At 45.2% G+C, this 19,209-nt stretch overlaps 1 protein-coding gene across 6 annotated transcripts in view; it reads left to right on the top strand.

Moving 5' to 3' along the window:
- KCNMB2 (potassium calcium-activated channel subfamily M regulatory beta subunit 2) overlaps positions 1–19,209 on the top strand; it is a 273,073-nt gene that overhangs the window by 230,296 nt on the left and 23,568 nt on the right. For all 6 annotated transcript variants that reach the window (XM_030576316.1, XM_030576314.1, XM_030576319.1 and 3 more), the window contains one exon: positions 9,948–10,067. In XM_030576316.1, the coding sequence (XP_030432176.1) occupies positions 9,948–10,067 (120 nt within the window). The remainder of the gene's footprint in view (positions 1–9,947; positions 10,068–19,209) is intronic.

Here is a 19,209-nt window from a genome sequence, read left to right as displayed (position 1 = left end):
CCAATTCTGTGGGATGATCGCTTTACCCCTTCCCCCACCACATGGCTGCTATCATGGAAGATCACTGCTAATCACCCCCCTTCACTCCCCCCACCGCGTGGCTGGTAGCAGGGAAGATCCCTGATAGTCAAATGCGAAAAAGCTCAGCGCTATTCCCTTCCCCCCGGTTGGCTGCGTGCAAGGAAGGATTTCTTTTAAGCAACAGGCAAACAGCTCAGTAGGAATGGCCATCTCTGTCCCCTTACTTAAATTCCTGAATTTCAACTAGGTTACCATGAACGATATCACTCTCCTGAGGATAACACAGCGAGATAAAGAACGGATGTTTCTTGAATGCCAGCAATCACCAGGACCATACACAGCTAGGCTTTGTCATGCAGTGATACCCGATTACTTGCTACATGCATGGCATGGTAAAATGTCCTACCATGGTGGACGGAATAAGGCTGCCTTGCCCAGAAACCTTCTGCAAAGGCTTTTGGAGTACCTCAAAGAGCGCTTCATGGAGATGTCCCTGGAGGATTTCTGCTCCATCCCCAGATATATTAACAAACTTTTCCAATAACTGTACTGGCCGTGAATGCATCCCAAGTCCTCAGGGCAAATCAATCATTAAAAAACACTTGCTTTTAAACCATGTTTTATATTTACAAAGGTACACTCACCAGAGGTCGCTTCCATGGCTTCACTGTCTGGGCTAGTGGCTTGGGAGGGCTGGGAGGGTAATTCCGTCTGAGTGAGAAAAAGCTCCTGACTGTTGGAGCTAATGGAGTGCTGTGTGCTCTCTGCAAGCTCGTCTTCCTCCTCCTCATCTTCCCCATCCACAGAATCCTCAGGCATGGCTGAGATTACCACCCCCACCTCGGAATCCAGGGACAGGGGTGGGGGAGTGGTGGCAGACCCCCCTAGAATTGCATGCAGCTCAGCATAGAAGCGGCATGTTTTCGGCCCAGCCCCGGACCTTCCGTTTGCTTCTTTGGTTTTCTGGTAGGCTTGTCTGAGCTCCTTAGCTTTCACTCTGCACTGCACTGTGTCCCTGGTGTGGCCTTTCTCCATCATGGCCTTGGAAATGTTTTCAAATATTTTTTCATTTAGTCTTTTGGAACGGAGTTCTGTTAGCACTGAATCCTCTCCCCATATAGTGATCAGATCCAGTACTTCCCGTGCGGTCCACGCTGGAGCTCTTTTTCGATTTTCAGGAGACTGCATTGCTACCTGTGCTGATGAGTTCTGCGTGGTCACCTGTGCTGATCAGAGCTCCACGCTGGCCAAACAGGAAATGAAATTTAAAAGTTCGCGGGGCTTTTCCTGTCTACCTGGCCAGTGCATCCGAGTTGAGATTGCTGTCCAGAGCGGTCACAATGGTGCACTGTGGGATACTGCCCGGAGGCCAATACTGTCGATTTGCAGCCACACTAACCCTAATCCGATATGGTAATACCGATTTTAGCGCTACTCCTCTCGTTGGGGAGGAGTACAGAAACCGATTTAAAGAGCCCTTTATATCTATATAAAAGGCCTCGTTGTGTGGACTGGTACCGCGTTAAATCAGTTTAACTCTGCTAAAATCGGTTTAAACGCGTAGTGTAGACCAGGCCTCTATTACAGTACTTTAGAGCAGTGCTTCTCAAGGCCAGTCCACCGCTTGTTCAGGGAAAGCCCCTGGCAGGCCATGCCAGTTTGTTTACCTGCTGCATCCATAGGTTCGGCCGATCGCAGCTCCCGCTGGCCACAGTTTGCCGCTCCAGGCCAATGGGGGCTGCAGGAAGTGGCGCGGGCTGAGGGATGTGCTGGCCGCCCTTCCTGCAGCCCCCATTGGTCTGGAGCAGCGAACCACGGCCAGTGGGAGCCACGACTGGATGAACCTGTGGACGCAGCAGGTAAACAAACTGGCCCGGACCACCAGGGGCTTTCCCTGAACAAGCGGCAGCACAACTATGAGAAGCACTGCTTTAGAGTGCTTTGTATACAGGTGAGTCTGATCCTGCCATCCTTATGTAAGGCCGAAGAACACCGGTCATCAGCGGGTGGGATCAAACCTGGGACCTCTGGAGTTTGGTGCCTGAGCCTCTACTGCATGAGCTAAAAGCCACCTGACTGTTAGCTAAGGCTGTAGAGAAGACTCGTTTTATCTCTCTCTCTAAGGTGGTCTCACTGCCACTAGATGGGACAGAGCACCACACCCAGCATTTTGGGGCCACATCCTCCACAATGTCAGTGAAGCCAAGAAGAGAGAAAACAAAAGTACCCTTTTTTGGCTGCCTGATCCTTAAGCCCTCCAGACACCAGGTCAATCCCCAATATAAATTAGAGCAGTCATCAGCTACCATTCCCTCTCCTACACTTAGCATAATGATGCTCACTGCTCAGGTGCAACAGAGATGGTAATGGGTGTGAGGGCAGGAGGAACGGGTTTAAATCCATTCAGAACAGCTTCCAATCTTCATTGTAGTTATAGCTTGAAGCATGAGCAGAGTTTCTAGTGAGAAATGAGCCTGTGCGATTCTCCAGGAAGTAATAGGATCTCCTAAGATCACTGAGTCTATCTCCATTGCAGTCCCATATGGAGGATAGGACAGAGCACATGTTAAACTGACACCACACTGCATTTATTCTTAGCCAAGAGGCTTAGAAGAAGCCATGGCAATTCTGAAAGAAACTGAATGGAACGTTAGTTTTTAAACATTTGAAAAATGTGTTAAGAAACTGAATCCCTCCCCCACCTTTCTGTCTTTTACCACATCCCGTTAAACTCTCTCATCCTCACTCAGTGGCCTCTCCTACCCCTCTGATCTCATTTCCTCCTTCTTCCTTTCACTCCCTGTATTCCCTCTCTCTTTACTGTTTCCTTCCACTCGAGCTCCCATTCTCAGCTTGAAACACTTTCCCCCATCCATTCCACCAAACACATTCTTTCTCCCGCCTCAAACCCTTTTCTCCCAGGAATCTTTCGTACCTTGTTCTCCTTCCTATCTCTTCCCCTGAACTGTGCTACCACATCTTTTCTTGTCTTTGGCTGTCTCATATTAAACTCTTTTTGCCAGATCATCAAAAGCACCATTAAATTTACAGCACTGTACCTGTTATTATTAGTTGTAATGATGACATGCGTGCTGTTGAATTGATTTGCGCTGTAGTGGGAGTGTATTTCCAGTTACTGTCACAGTAAATGGCAGAAGTGTTAGGACTTAATCCTGCCACATTAAAGTCCATGGGAGTTTTGCCATTGACTTCAGCAGGAGTAGGGCCTTAGTGCATAAATGCTATCATGATCTGATTACAATGTATATCCATTTCCCTCTAATGGATTAATTCAGAGCTGCTCGGCTATGTGTCACAGACCCTATACTGCTGCGAAAGAATCTCCTTTTGCTGTGCTTCTGAGGCAGAAGATCTAAGTTACATCCCTGACGCTAGCTGGAATTGCCAAAGGACTATTGTATGCAGCGTAGTGGCAACAATGAAGTTCTAGGCAGCTACTGATGTTTCACTCTATATTTATACCAAGGGTGTGAAAACATGAGCTGAAATTTTCTATTTCTGAAGTATGTTGGTACCTGTGCACACCATTTAAATGGAGATAGAAACTGCTGAATTCAACATAATATTTCCCTTGAAGTGTAAGTATATAATAATTACAGCCCTGTGACATCACACCTGTGAGGATAATACCCACAGTGTGTGTGTAATTGCTGTATTGCCTCCCCCATGTTCAGCAGTAGCCAAACCTCCCATGGATAGTTTGCTGCATCCCTAGGACAACAAACAGATCTGAAAGATGTGAACTAAAAAGTTAATGTTCTTGATACTAAGCACTTGATAGAAAGCAAACATTGCTCCCCCTTGCTGTCTCCTCTTTCTAGAGGAGCTAATAACAGCCCAGAGCAATTTTGTTTCATAGTCAAATTTGCAGTAAGATACTTTATTTACATAGCTGCAGACCAAAATTGAAACCCTGAAATATTTTCTCCACAGCTAACTAAAGAGCAGAGGCCCAGTTCTTCCACCCTTACTCCTGTTAAGCAGTACCTTATTACTAGAGCTGAGCAAATTAATTTTTTTCACTTCAGTGGCCAAAAAAAAATAATTGTTTCATTTCAAAATGAAATTGATTTTTTTCCATTTGTTTGTTTGTTTTGTTTGTTTCTTTCATCAAATGAAAAACTAAAAAAAATTTGTTCAGGTTGAATGAATCATTTGCACGTGATTTTGAAATGACATTTTCTAAATGTCATGTTGATTCAAAGCAAAATGTTTCAAAAATGGTGAAACAAACCTTTAACATTTCTCTCCCCCCTCCTTTTTTTTTTTTTTGGCTGAAACTTAAATGAACCCATATTCATGAATAGTTTTGGTGACTCTCAAAATGCATTTTTTGGCACCTCTCAAAATGCATTTTTTTGGTAAATTTGCTATTTGCCAAAAAACATTTTGCCCAGATCTTCTTATGCCACAGTAGTGCCATTGAAAGCAGCAGGACTGCTCCTGGAGAATACTGTTACTCATTCTGAGTGAGGGTATCAAAGTCTACCCCTAAGAAAATGCAGCACAGGAAAGGGAATAAATGTAACATGTACTTGAAAACACTAGTGGGAGTTGGACTCTATTTTAATGCTGTTGATGGATTGCTTACTTCGGCACACCTTGAGCTCCCCCAAATCCTGCCCTGGAACAGTGGTGATTTAAATAAAATGGAACCCTGATCCCAAGGACCAGTTGAATTTTGCAAGAACCAAAACACAGCCTCCCTTTCCAATCTCCATATTAACCCCATTGAAATAGGAACATAAGAATTGCCATACTGGATCACACCAAAGTCCTTCTAATCCTGTCTCTGAGAATAGCCAGCACCAAGTACTTCGGAGAAAGGTACAAGATACTGCTTCAGTAGGCAGATGCTGGATAATCTTCCCCACAGGAAAGTCTCTCCTAACTCCTGATAATCAGAGATTGTTTTAAGACATGATCTTGAGGGTTTATGTCCATTTCAAAACTCTTTTTTTCTTTTTAGTAGATACTATTTTATAAATTTGGAGATGGCTGTCATTCATATAAATGTCCAGTCCCTCTCTGAATCTTGCTAAATTCTAAGCCTCCGTAGCATCATTTGGCAATGAGTTCCACAGTCTCATTATGTGTTGTGTGAAAAAGTATTTCCTTTTATCAGTGGGGCTGCTCCAATACTATAGGGAAATTATTTTGCAGCTTTGGGTGATAAGGACTGAGATTCACAGTCCAATCCTGAGGGGGGGAAAGAAACGTATTGTCTAACCAAACCACTGAACCAGCATATATTAATTTAGTTTCAGATTCCTCCATGTGAAATGTTTCTTTTCCCCTAAAGGCCCTCAGAAGAAGGATCGTGGAGATTTCACATTCCATTGTTCCTGTGAAAGGATCATAACTTATAGGTGATCCTTACAGCTAAAGAAAACAGTGAACCAAGTCACTTACATCTGACCTTTAGAGTGGCTGCTGTGATGTCATTACTGTTACAATTTTACACAAGATTAGGCATGTAATTATCTGTTAAATAGTGAAGGGTGGCTTGGATTGCCCAGCTAATGGAGCAGGCAGCATTAATGATATCACATATGGGTAGCTCCAAGGCACTGGCATTCTGAAACATTCTGAAATCCCTTAAAATTTTCCAGAGAAAAAGACCTCTCCTTCCTTCCCATACACCCTTCCGTGCACTGCAGCCACCCCCCTCCACTTTGAAGGCTGCCATCACAAAGCCTTCACTCTGACTAGGTGAGTCAGAAGATGTCTAGCTCCTGTGGTGATGCTGCTACTGTTCATCCTACCGGAGAAGGACAGTATAACGAATGCAGGCAGCATGAGCTGTATATCACCTTGACAGTATGCTCAGCTGTGTTTAGTTTAGAGCAAAGTCTGTGATAACCAAGCTCCTCCAGGTCTCCCAATGACTATAGCAGTGGTTTAGGCTATATCAGCACAGCATCCAGTAGGTCCAGCTGCATCACTCAGTACTTTTAGTTTTAGCCGTTCACACACCATGTGTAACTTTACCTTTCAGCAAGTGACACCAACAGGAGTGATAGGACTGTGTGTGAACAGAATCTTAGAGGCCTTCCTCCTGAAGATTTCAATAAGTCCTCACAACGGCTTCATATGTACAGACTGAGTAAACTGAGGCGCAGAGGGCCAGGTTTCAGTTTATAAAAGTGGACACTAAATATGGTACTGAATGCCACAATTTTCTGTTTGCTAGCTGATGTCCCCAATGTTAGAGGCTATTTTAGTCAACCTGAGTGTCACAGGGCTTGTCCACACTTAAAACACTACAGCAGCACAGCCACACCGTTTTAGTGCATCAGTGTAGACACTACCTACACCAGTGGGAGGGGTTCCCCATCAGCATGGGTAATCCACCTCCCAGAGAGGCAGTAGCTGCACTTCCATCGGCCCAGCAGTGTCTACACAGGGACTTAGGTCAGCTTAACAACACCACTGAGGGGTGTGGATTTGTCACACTCCTGAGCAACGTATTTATGTTGACCTAATTTTCTAATGTAGACTATGCCTTACCCATGGCTGCACAGTGAGTCAGTAGTAGAGCCAAGAATAGCATCCAGGAGTCCTGTATCCCAAGTGCTCTACTCTGATGGCCAGGGGCACTGGGACAATGTGTACAGTGGGGGTGCTGAGAGCCATTGAACCAAACTGTAAACCCTGTATATAATGGAAACCACTTCAAGCCAGAGGGTGAAGTAGCACCCCCAGCACCTCTAGTTCCAGCACCTATGCTGACCGCTTGAAAACTCTCCTTAATGGATCATCATATTGATTAGATGCTGGTAGCTAATATTTTGACCTCCAAGCCATAGTTATTTTAGTCACAACTTCCTTTTCTTATATATTGTTCCTCTAATACTTGACTATGGTTTTTTGCTCAGGTGAAAAGGAAAGAAAAGACTGTTTAGGTGTTCAGATACCACAGTGACACGCATCAGGGGTTAAAGTAAGGAGACTGGGAGAACATATCTTCCTTTCTTCTTCCTTGCTTGTTTAAGCAGTGCTCTTCCCCCTCTTTGGCTGGTGCAAAGAGCTCCCCTTCCTGCCTAATCTGTGTCCACCCATGAGTGTGATACAAAGACTTAGATTATTTATTTATTTTGTGGTAGCGTCAAGGAGCCCACTGATGGACCATGATCCTAGTGTGCCAGGCACTGTACAATGCAGAACAAAAAGATAGTCCCTGCCCCAGAGTCACAGATGGATTTTATTCATTTCAGTGTGATTTTGAGAGTGCTCAGTGCTAACAATGGGTCACGGAGCACTTGCCAAAAGGCCAACTCACTGGTACATTGTAGCTTTTTATGGTGTCACCCAAGGCCTAAATAGGCAGAATGTTTTGGTGGTGGTTTTTAGAGAAGGGCCTCCTTCTCTCTAAATTTCAAGCCTCCTTCCCACTCCTCTGCAAAGTTTGGAGTGAAAAGACCCAGGATTTTTGTTTGCCTCGTTCCTGGCATGGGGTCCAGCTGTGAAATTCTGATCCAAATCCAGATTTGGATTCCAGCCCTCTCACATGCCAAGCTGAATTTCAGCTCAGATCCGGCTCTGTTTTTTTCCCTCCAAATCCATCTCAGTCAGTTTGAGCATTCACCCAGGTTCACAGCTAGGCAAGTACATGAATCAGCCCTTTGTTTCACTTTGTAGATGGTGGCGTGACAGCATTTTTTTTTACACAAGCAGCGCTCTGGAATGCCTGTGCACCCTCACTGGAAACCACAAACAGCTGCGTTTATTTCTCAGTGAGCTAGGGAATGGCCACTGAGATACAAAAAGGTTCTACATTAAGACGCTTAGAATCCAGACTATTTCATTTTTATTATTAAGTCCTGCTCCATAGTGCGATAAATGCACACGGTGCTTTACAAATCATAGAATGAGCTATGGCCTCTGCCCAAAGGGACTTCACAATCGAAGGCCCGATCTGGTGAGATGCTGAGCATCATTAAGTCACCTGTTTGTAAGGATAAGCATTCAGAACCAATTGAGATATAGTTAGGCTGGGAAGGATTAGCTTTTTATCTGTGAATGTTAGTAACGCTGATTTTACCATATTCACACAAAGCAACAAAAAATATTTCAGTTGATAAATAAAATAGGCAAAATAAGAAAAAAATCTTCTAGAGAACTTATTAGGGATTGATTTAAGGGTATTTACTTTGTATACTTTGACAGGTGAGGTTGACAATTTATGCTTTAACAGTTAAAAGTTTTAACTCTTTGAATCTCAACATCTACTGTCATTAAATAATTGTCTGACAACTCCCGCACCACAATCCCACAACTGTGAAAATTTAAATCAATAAAAAAAATGCTTAAAAATAAACATCCATCAAAATTATAAAGAAGTAAATTGGATCCTGGCAAACCTCAGTATAGATGAATTAACAAAGAGAGGAGTGAGTCCAAACCAGATGCCTAGATCAAAACTCCTTTACATTTCCCCCCTCTTTAAATCTTAAACTCTGAAAATGAAATGCTACTGGTATCATGCCCTGCCACAGAAAAGAGAAAGCCCTGTGCAGCAGTTGTGTTCAGGGAGCGTTTAGGGAAATCACTGATTAGAAGGCAGTAGGAGGAAGCTATGGCAGGAGGAGGACAGAGAGCCTGCTTGGCAGACATGAAGTGGGAGGTTGTGCCAGGCTGGCGGTGGGTTGGGGGTATGAAAGAAAGCACAAATCTTAGAGTGGGAGCATTTGCTGAAGGGAGTGTAGATTAAGGGGACGGTAGGAGGAAATTAATTGGAGCCCATTTAAAAAACAAAGTCCTTGTTCTGCTTCTAAGACAACCATGACTCTATCAGCTAAGCAGGTTTGGAACAATAAATCCTTTTAAAGCCTGTAGTGATATCAGATACACTTCCAAAAGAATAAATAGCTCCAGGTGCTGCAACTCTGTCTTTACTCAGGCACGGTACCCACTGAGAGTTTTGACTGATTTAGGGTTGCAGGACTGAAATCTGTTAGTCTTTAAGGTGCCACCAGATTCCTTGTTGTTTTTGTGGATACAACCTAACACAGCTATTCCCTGATACTTGTAACAGATACATAACCTCTTAATTAACATACATCAGGTTGATATGCTGTGGAAAAGGTATAATGCTGGCAGAGACTCTCACCAGAAAGATCAGCCTGTGGATGGTCTTCGCCTGATCTTATTAATCATGTTTATTACATTAGTGCCTAAGAGCCAGCTAAGAATCCTGGCGATGAAAGAGTTAATCCATTATATGAGCAATAGAAAAAGGAAAACAAACTGTCCTCAACATTTATTCTGCATGCATCAATGGAGCACCTAGTGAAGTTGCTATGATTCTCTCAAGCCGCGCCAATCAGAATGCCAGCTGGGAGAGGGACTGTAACTGCAGTTAGATTTAACTACGAGTTTGGTGACAGATCAATGCATTCTGAATACACCATGGGCTCACGTAATTAGTTAAAACCTATAGCTGCTTCGAACAAATGTATCAAGAGGTCTTGGGCCAGGGAGGAAAGCAGGCAAAAGTGATGGGAACAGCAAAAGATTCCAGCCTATTGTTTAGCCAGCGCTTGGAGTTCACTCCAAGGTGAAGTTTCCATTTTCCAGAGTGTGTGATCCAACAGCAAAGCAAGCGTTTGTCCAGGCAGTAAAGCACAGGCAAGGAAACGACATCTTATCTCTGATGTGAGTCAGTGCTAGCAAAACAAATGAGAGAGAGAGAGAAAAAAGTAGAAGATAAAGCTCCTGGAAGGGAACAGAGAGGGCATCTCTGTCACTTTACATATCGCCTCGAATAATCAGAAGGTCCACCTCCTCGGACCAGAGCCCACTGAGCACTGCCAAATGGATAGGAATCCAGGCCCGGGAACTTAGCAATGATGGACACAACATGGTCAAATGAATACTGACAGAGACTATTCCTCTCCTTCTAGGTCGTTCCGTCATCCCTCCAAGACCTCCACAGTAAGGAAAGGCACCACTGGGCAATCCTCTAAGATGTTTATTTGGACCAGTGGCCGGACCTCCACATCTTACAGACATGACGAGAAAAGGTAAACTGCAATGGCACTTATTGTGTTTTGTGGTTTTTAAACTGGGGTCTCTCTGAAGCGTCAGACCCTGGCCTTCCCAAGGTGGTTGTGAAGTGGGAGGAGAGAAGGATGCAGGAGGCCATTGCCCCCAAGTGTTCCCCTGCTAGAGACTTCTAGGATAGAATTGCTTGATAAATGGAGGGGGTTTCTGGTGCAGCATCCCCAAAAGGGGTCTGATCAGACATGCTGGAGGTGTGTTTAAGGTCTTTCTTGCCCCACCCCCACCCTTGTCACTAGCACTTGGAGTTCAGTTCTGAGGCTGGCACACCCTGAACCTTTTTTACAGATGTGCTAGTCACCACACATGAGCACAACCCCACCACCACCAACAAGGCTAGAAACGACGTTCTGTTTTCTGCAAGCAGCATGTTTCCAGCTACCATTGCTTGAGCAACACTCTCCCCCAACACTTTGGCTGTCCAGCCAGAATACCACCCTAAATAAATTCCATGCATCTCACTGATACGATGCACATGCTGAAATTAGAGAGTTGTCATAGATGGTGTGTGTGTGTGTGTGTGTGTGTGTGTGTGTGTGTGTGTGTGTGTGTGTGTGTGTGTAAATAGAGAGGATGTTCAGTACAGTATTAGATTTTTGTTTTGTAATTTTGACAGATGTGTTAATTTTAAACATTTTTTTCAATTTTTGTTTCCAATTTAAATGTTCACAGTTGTGTAAAATTATGGGTTTCAAGCATTTTTTCAGTTTTTATCAATTTTTACAGAAATTATGGGAGGGGGTCAGACAATAATTATGTAATGGCAGTAGCCGAGATTCAAAAAATTAAAGCTTTATAACCATTAATACACAGATTGTCAACATCACGTCAAAATATACAAAATAAATATCCTGAAATCAAACTGTAATAAGTTCTCAAGCAGAATTTTTCTTACTTGTCTATCTGTAAATTTAAATAGAAATATTTGTGTCAGTTGTGCGTGTGCAGCAAAATCAATGTTTGCCGACATTTACCGATACAAATCTAATCCTTCCAAGCCTATATGTATTTCACAATCACTTAGGGCCTGAGAGTGAGCTAATTATTATGAAAAGGCCAGCTCATTTGAGTGGTGCTGGTGGAGGGGATTGGTTGAAGGAGACAAAGGAATAGAGCAAGTTACTAGAGTTCCGTCAGCAGCTGGGAATTACATACGAGAGAATGAAAGGGAAGGAGGGGAGAGGTTTAAAGTCCATAGACAAAGGCAATGCTCAGTTGGGAATGAAAGAAGTTAAATAGCACTGATGAGAGAACAATTGTCTGCTAGTGCCCAGCCTCATCCCTCCAAAATCTCTCCTGTTTGTAGTGAGATTTGCCAGGCGACCTGTCTCACTGCCACTCAGATGCATTTCCCTTTTTTCTCTTCCTTTTTTCTCTCTCCTCCATCCCCCTTTCACTGGCTGTTAAATGTAATCACAAAAAATCAGCTCTTGCTGAAGCGAAAACAAAGGTAAATGTATCTACAACCCCAGTGGGTTCTACTGGGATGTTACTGTGGCTAGTTGACCTCTGCTATGGAAAATGTGCATGTGGGGTATGGTACTCAACCTGCACCAAACCTACTGAGCTCTCACTTTGGTGCTGAAGTGGGAGCAGAGCTCTTCTGAAAATCTGGCCCCATGTGGATCCTGTGCTGTTTTGAAAATCTGGTCCTATATAGCTATATTTTTGTAAAATATTTAGGGGGAGATTTTCAAAGGCAAAGAGGCCAGTATTGCACCCAATTCCTATTGACTACCAGTGGGATTATGGCATTTTCAAAGGCACTTCCCTTTGTGCCTTTGAAAATGCCCCCCTTATATACTTATTGGTCTGAAAAAATACATTCTTCTGTATTCATACCCAGAACTGGAAAGGGCTGTTCAAGGTTAGCCTTGTTATAGACATTTACAGGAGATCTGATTTAATGAGCCCCACACAACTCCCACGGGCTCCCACTGATGTTGTCAGTGCTCAGCACTTTTGACAATCAGACCCTTCGTACCATGCTGCAAAGAGACACAAACAGTCAATTCTTTCCGGCACTAGGTAGTTATTCAGCAGTCAATGCCACCTGCATCCAGGGTCGGATACACGCTGTAACACAGCAGCACAGATAATCCAGGAGTCTGAGGGAGTGAGACACTGTCTACAGTATGCCTTGATTACATTCATTATGTTCTGCTTCATAAGGAAACAGCAGCAATATGAGCCCAATGCTATTTCTATTCAGTTCAATGGGCAGGGTGACCAGATGTCCCGTTTGCAAGCCCGACTACAGGTGTCTTGACTTTTTTTAAAAAAACAGGCAAATTTTCCCATATTTTCTATCTCTCCCCCCACCCCCATCAGTACTGGTGGGTCCTGCTGCTGGCTGGATCCCGGCTCGCCAGCTGCCCACCCACCAGTGGTGGGGGGGGTGTCCAATGGCCAATGATGGGGGTGGGTGTGCAAGGCTGGAGGCGGGGCAAAGCTGGCCACTCCCCCTGCTGGTCCATCAATACAGCCCCCGCTGCGTGCCAGCTCTGGCCAGCAGGACCCTGCCCCCCATCCCATTTCCGGATGGCACTGGCTGTGCACTGTGAGCTGCAGTGGCTGGTGAGTGCAGGCACGCGCCAGGTGTCAGCCAGTTACGTGTCGCATACAGTGCACACCCATCAGCCCTTTACGTGCTCCCCCTCTCGCTATCTTCCCCCTGCTTTGCCCCTTCACACACACCTCAGCCCCACAGTTCCTCCATATCCCTCTCCCACAGTGGGGCATGTCTGGCTCCCAGCGCTGTGCAGAGAACCAGCCCCTGGTTGGAGTGCTCAGCTCACCAACAGCTTGGCTGGCAGGTTCCTTCATAGAATCATAGAATATTAGGGTTGGAAGAGACCTCAGGAGTTCATCTAGTCCAACCTCCTACTCAAAGCAGGACCAGTGCCAACTAAATCATCCCAGCCAGGGCTTTGTCAAGCTGGACCTTAGAAACCTCTAAAGATGGGCCGGCGCCCCGGGAAAGCCCAAGATCCTTTGGCCCAGGGAACCAGCCTGAAGGAGCCAAGCCCTGCATGTGCCAAAGCCCCGCACAGCACTAGCACAGTGAAGCATCTCTACCCCTCAGCTCAGCTCTGGAGTGGTGAGGGGGAAGCAATTTCCAGCCTGGTCATGCCCCAAACCTGCAGGCTCCACAGCAGCCCCCAGGGCAGGGGCTTAGCACCCTGTTCCCCCACCCACTCTGGTTCCTTCTCCCAGGGAGCACGGGGCTGCTCCATCCTCTAGGCACCCTTCCCTGCTGAGCCACCTCTCTGGCTGGGTTTGCTGAAGCCTCTGCAGTCAGATTCCCTGGGCCCTGGTGCACAATACATCCTTAGGGCTTAACCCCTTCTTGCCTGCTCTGTAGCCGAGAGACAGAAGGCAGCTGGGTTATGTCAGTGGCCAGCAGCAGCCTGGAGGTGTTATCTGTCTTGCGAAATGCGGGCAGGAAGGGACAAGCTGCTTCCAACTGTGGGGAGGTGGGCAAGGGGGAGAGTGAGATTAGCTGTGCAAAGACATGGGCCAGGTCAGTCGTCCCGTGTGTGAGAGAGGTGTATGGGAGAGTGTGTGTGTGTCAACTCTCCCCTTGTGAACCCTAAAGCCTTAAAGATAAGGAAGTAAATAAAAAGAATCCCACTACGCAGTATTTCTTTTTCACAGGGGCTCAGTCAGCTTGATGTTAATTTGAATGTTTGTACTGCATAGTTCTGATTGATTGTCATTGAACTCTCCTGAATACGAGTAATTTTACCAGGTGCCCTGTATTTAGCATAGAGAAATATGTTCACTCTATCAATGGGAGTTTTGCCATTGGCTTCAGTGGGTACAGTTAATGGCCTTCTGTGATCAGCTTCTGCCATTACACATACGACAGTACCCTTCCTATCTCTCCTTGCACTGGCAATACTGTAATTACCATTGCTGCTTTTGACACAACTGATCTGGGTTAATTTCCCAGTCATCTCTGTACACCCATATCTAAGGTGCTGTTAGAGCCATGAAAGTAATATATGATATTCTGTGAGAGTGACTGGGACGGAATAGAAAACAGAAATCAGAGCACCTCAACTATGGTCTCAGAAATACAAAAGGAGAGGAATTAATGGAGTGCTAGCAGGAGGAACTCTATGCTTTGCAGTGATTTTAGTGCATACCAGGTCACCTGCAAAATCATCATGAATTATAGAGAAACAACCTCCCAAAATGATCCCGCCATAGAAATTTGTTTTTCAGGGATCATACAGGGAGATTTATGGGATGGAGCAATAAGATGCTTGCATAACAAAACCTCACAACCACAGACTTTTGAGAGGGCATATCTTCAAAAATAAGCACCTAACGCTCTGATTCTGCAAACATTTTTATGCACCTGAGCAACTTTACACAGGAGTAGGCTACTTTCATGTAAAGTTACTCACAGGTATAAGTATTTGAAGGATTAAGGCCTGAAACTGCATATAATGCATGCTCGTTTAGCTCTTGTTGTTTTCAAATGTCACCCTTTGAATTTTGGGAGCCCTAAAGAAGGCTGTTTAAGCCCTCGCTCATTTCTCAATTGTCTTCTATTATTTTTAGCCCAAGTTCCTTTGCTTGGCAAACCTAAGGAATGTCTTTTGTGGGGGGGTTATGTGACCTTGTTTGGCCTGATCTAAAGCCCATTGAATTCAATGGCAGCCATTCTATAGACTTCAATAGGCTTTGACTCGGGCCATCAGATGAGTTTGCTTGTGTTGCTGAGCATTTAGCACCGGGAACCTTGTTGGTGATATGGAGGTTTGGATTGACCTCTGCATTCAAGGATTTCAGGTACTAAAGAAGCCTGGCGTGAGGTAATTTGAATGATATCTGCATAACAACTGTGATGTCAGAGAATTGAATCAGGATTCAAAGTCATTTGGAATAATACAAGCACGTATGTATTCCCATCTGACATCTGCATGACCATGCTGTCAGATTAGGAAGTCTCAGAATTAACCATCAGAGGGGTAGCCGTGTTAGTCTGGATCTGTAAAAGCAGCAAAGAATCCTGTGGCACCTTATAGACTAACAGACGTATTGGAGCATGAGCTTTCGTGGGTGAATACCCATTTCGTCGGATGCATGTCATTCATCCCTCTAGAACACCATGCTATTCCTTTTTAAAAGGTATAATATGAACCCCTCTCTAATGTATGTGACAAATTCAGCATATGCACAGGAGCACTGATACGACCACACCCTCAAGTCAGAAGACCAGACCCCTCAGACCTTAGTGGGTAGAAGGATGCATTTGGCAGGTCCCCTCCTATCCAGGGGCGGCTCCATGCACCAACATACCAAGCGCGTGCTTGGGGCAGCAAGCCACTGGGGGCGCTCTGCCAGTCGTCGCGAGGGCGGCAGGCAGGCTGCCTTCGGCAGCTTGCCTGTGGAGGGTCTGCTGGTCCCGCGACTTCAACGGACCTCCCGCAGGTGTGCCTGCGGAGGGTCCAATGGTCCCGTGGCTTTGGCGGACCTCCCACAGCTTCGGCAGACATCCCACAGGCAAGCCTGCCTGAGGTCTGCCGAAGCCGCGGGACCAGCGGACCCTCTGCAGGCAAGCCACCAAAGTCAGCCTGCCTGCCGTGCTTGGGGCAGCAAAATGCCTAGAGCCACCCTTGCTCCTATCACTGAGGCTGGTGCTAAGAGGATGTAGTGTCCTTTGTGATGGAGAAAGAACAATTCTTGACTGTAATGAGTATAAATAGGATTCTTTTTTCAAGCCACTAGATTCTGACAGCACCTTATAGACTAACAGACGTTTTGGAGCATGAGCTTTCGTGGGTGAATACCCACTTCCTCAGATGCATCTGAGGAAGTGGGTATTCACCCACGAAAGCTCATGCTCCAAAACGTCTGTTAGTCTATAAGGTGCCACAGGATTCTTTGCTGCTTTTACAGATCCAGACTAACACGGCTACCCTCTGATACTAGATTCTGACAGACTCTGAAGATCTCCTTGTCTCTCTAGTTCCCCAGACTGCCAAAACATAGCCTGTGCTGCCTAGCTTCATTGCATAGGGTCTCCCTAAGCTCTTGCCTGGACTCAGATATCATATAAGGAACTGCTAATTACACTGCAGAGATATTGGGAATTGAGAGGAAGAGATACCCTCTGTTCTACCCCCATCCTACACAACACAGCCATGTGTAATTTTCCTCTCCTAGCAGTCACATCAGAGTGTCAAGTATCAAAGGGGTAGCCGTGTTAGTCTGGATCTGTAAAAGCAGCAAAGAATCCTGTGGCACCTTATAGACTAACAGACATTTTGGAGCATGAGCTTTCGTGGGTGCATCCACCAAAGTGGGTGTTCACCCACGAAAGTTCATGCTCCAAAATGTCTGTTAGTCTATAAGGTGCCACAGGACTCTTTGCTCATATCAGAGTGTGCAGTCATCCGAGCTGCATCAGATGAGAGCCATTTGACAGGAGAACCTGGGGATTTATCAAATGGAAATGGCAACTCAGAAACAGTAGGAGGAGCAAAGACCTTTTGTTCACCTGGGCTCATTTACATTAAGTTCTTTTGTACATGGGGAGAGAAAGGACCTGGGAGAACCCATGCTCTCATGTCTAGGACTTAAAAAAAAACAATTAGACGTATGGGGAGTTATCATATGAGCTCAGTTATTAGAGTGAATCATCAAGATGTACTGGCTGGGATGCATTGATCTGTGACTCCATTTATACACACCACAGTAGTGAGTTCATTGTGTCCATGCAGCAACAGGACAGCGCTGGCCTTACCATGAGGCGAACTGAGGTGGACGCCTCAGTTGCCAGACTGAGGGGGGATGCCACTAGGACCCAGAGTGTAGAAAATTGTGTCTGTTGATGGTGCATATATATTCTCTCTGCTCTAGATGCACAAAGATGGTGGAGTGCTGTGCTGGTGGAAGGAGGATACAAGAGACATAACAGGCAGGCAGGAGAAAAGGTGAGAAGGAATAACAGAAAGCAGCAGAAGCTGCAGGGAGAGAGAGGAGGAGGGAGAGAGAGGAGGGAGGAGGAGGAGTCTCTTATGTACCTCTCTAGCACCCCCAGGAGCCTGGACTGATTGACACCAGCTTCTCAGGGAGTTTCCTGTTTCTTGCTGCTTCTCTAAACCCACTTGAGGAGAACAGGCAGTCAACTGAAGTAGTAGGAGCCAGTTAGGCCCTTAAGACACTGATATCTTCCTTCACTCAGGCCCTGCTACCAGCCTGCTTATTTGTCCCCTTCAATTGAGTGTTGAGAGCCACTATAACTAGCACAAAACAGCAGTCATGAAAGAAGAAAACGCCCCTCTGGGGCAGCATTCAGAAAAAGAAAGAAAGCAAAGGAAGCTTTTCTATCTAAGCAGAGAGGAGCTCTCCTGAGATACATAGACACAAATGTCCACGGTGAGCCTTCCGGCACCAATGAGGATGTGAGTGGTGGAGGAGATGCCTGATCTTCCAGTTAGTCAGAGTGCAGGTGACCTGGCAGCTACTGCAGCATCCATATCTCCATCTCAAATGGATGTAGCCATGCACATTCCTGAAGAAAAGTGTAGATCAGAGAAGAGTGTGGTGGAGGCTCAAGGAACAGCTGCTGCTGAGTTTAGTTTCTTAAGTCTAGATGATCCAGGACTGTGGACCCACTTGAGCAGTAGCCTGAGGAACTTCCTTGTACTGCATGGGCCACAGCAAGTGAAAAATTTCATGTTCCCCAAAGACAATAAATATAGAAGTTTCCATCCGACACTTTACTGGTGTGAAATCCCCAATGGTGACAAAGTGGAGAGGCCATTGCTTATGTACTCAAAAACCCAGAATGCTGCATACCGTTTTTGTTGCAAACTCTTCCAGTCTAATGTTCCAGCCACATTGGGTTCTACAGGAACAAAGGACTGGAGAAATCTGGCATGCCGTGAGAAGGCAGCAAATCACCAGAGAGCATTCCATAAATTGAAAGAGCTTGAGATGAGATTAAGGTTAAAGGCCACCATAGATGATCAGCATCAAGAGAAGATTGCATCAGAGTCTCTTTACTGGCAAAATGTTCTGAAAAGGCTCATTGCCATTGTGAGAATGCTTGCTACCCAAAACCTAGCACTGTATGGCACTTCAGATCAGCTGTCTGTGCCAAACAATGGAAACTTCCTTAAAATGGTGGAGCTGATGGCTAAGTTTGATGCTGTACTCCAGGAGCATCTAAGAAGAGTTACCACCTAAGAAATGTACACACACCACTTAGGGTGACCAGAGAGCAAATTTGAAATATCGGGACAGGGAGTAGGGGTAATAGAAGCCTATATAAGAAAAAGACCCCAAAATTGGGACTGTCCTTATAAAATCAGGACATCTGGTCACCCTAACACCACTAGCTTGGAAAAACAACTCAAAATGAGATCATACAGTTACTGGCAACAAAAGTCAAACAGACGATTGTGGCAAATCTGAAGTCAGCAATATATTACTCTGTTATTCTGGACTGCACACTTGACATCAGCCATATAGAACAAATGACTTTAATGGTTCGTTTTGTAAAAACAACAGAACCTAGTGAAAATGTCCCTGCAATGGTGGCTGTCAGAGAGCATTTTCTAGAATGTATTGACATTGATGATATTACAGGAGGTGGTATGACAAATGTGCTTCTTAAAATGTTGGAAGATACGGGAATTGCGATAGCTGACATGAGAGGTCAGGGCTACAATAATGGTGCCAACATGAGAGGAAAGAACAGAGAAGTGCAGGAAAGAACATGGATCCGAGAATTAAGCCCTTGAGCTTTTTTTGTCCCATGCAGTTCTCATTCATTAAACTTGGTGGTCAGTGATGCAGCATCAGCTTCTAGTGAGGCTGCTGAATTTTTTCAGGTAACTCAAAGCATCTATATATTTTTCTCTGCATCAACTCATTGATGGCAAATTTTGAAGCAACATAGAATCATAGACTTTAAGTTCAGAAGGGACCATTATGCACAATGCAGGCCACAGAATCTCACCCACCCACTCCTGTATCAAACCTGTGTCTGAGCCTTTGATGTCCTCAAATCATAGTTTAAAGACTTCAAGATGCAGAGAATCTTCCAGCAAGTGACCTGTGCCCCACACTGCAGAGGAAGGT

This window comes from Gopherus evgoodei, chromosome 9 (assembly GCF_007399415.2).
Source record: "Gopherus evgoodei ecotype Sinaloan lineage chromosome 9, rGopEvg1_v1.p, whole genome shotgun sequence".
NCBI classification, from domain to species: domain Eukaryota; kingdom Metazoa; phylum Chordata; order Testudines; family Testudinidae; genus Gopherus; species Gopherus evgoodei.
The sequence above is the reverse complement of the archived record's forward strand: the minus strand, read 5'-3'. Positions and strand labels throughout refer to the sequence as shown.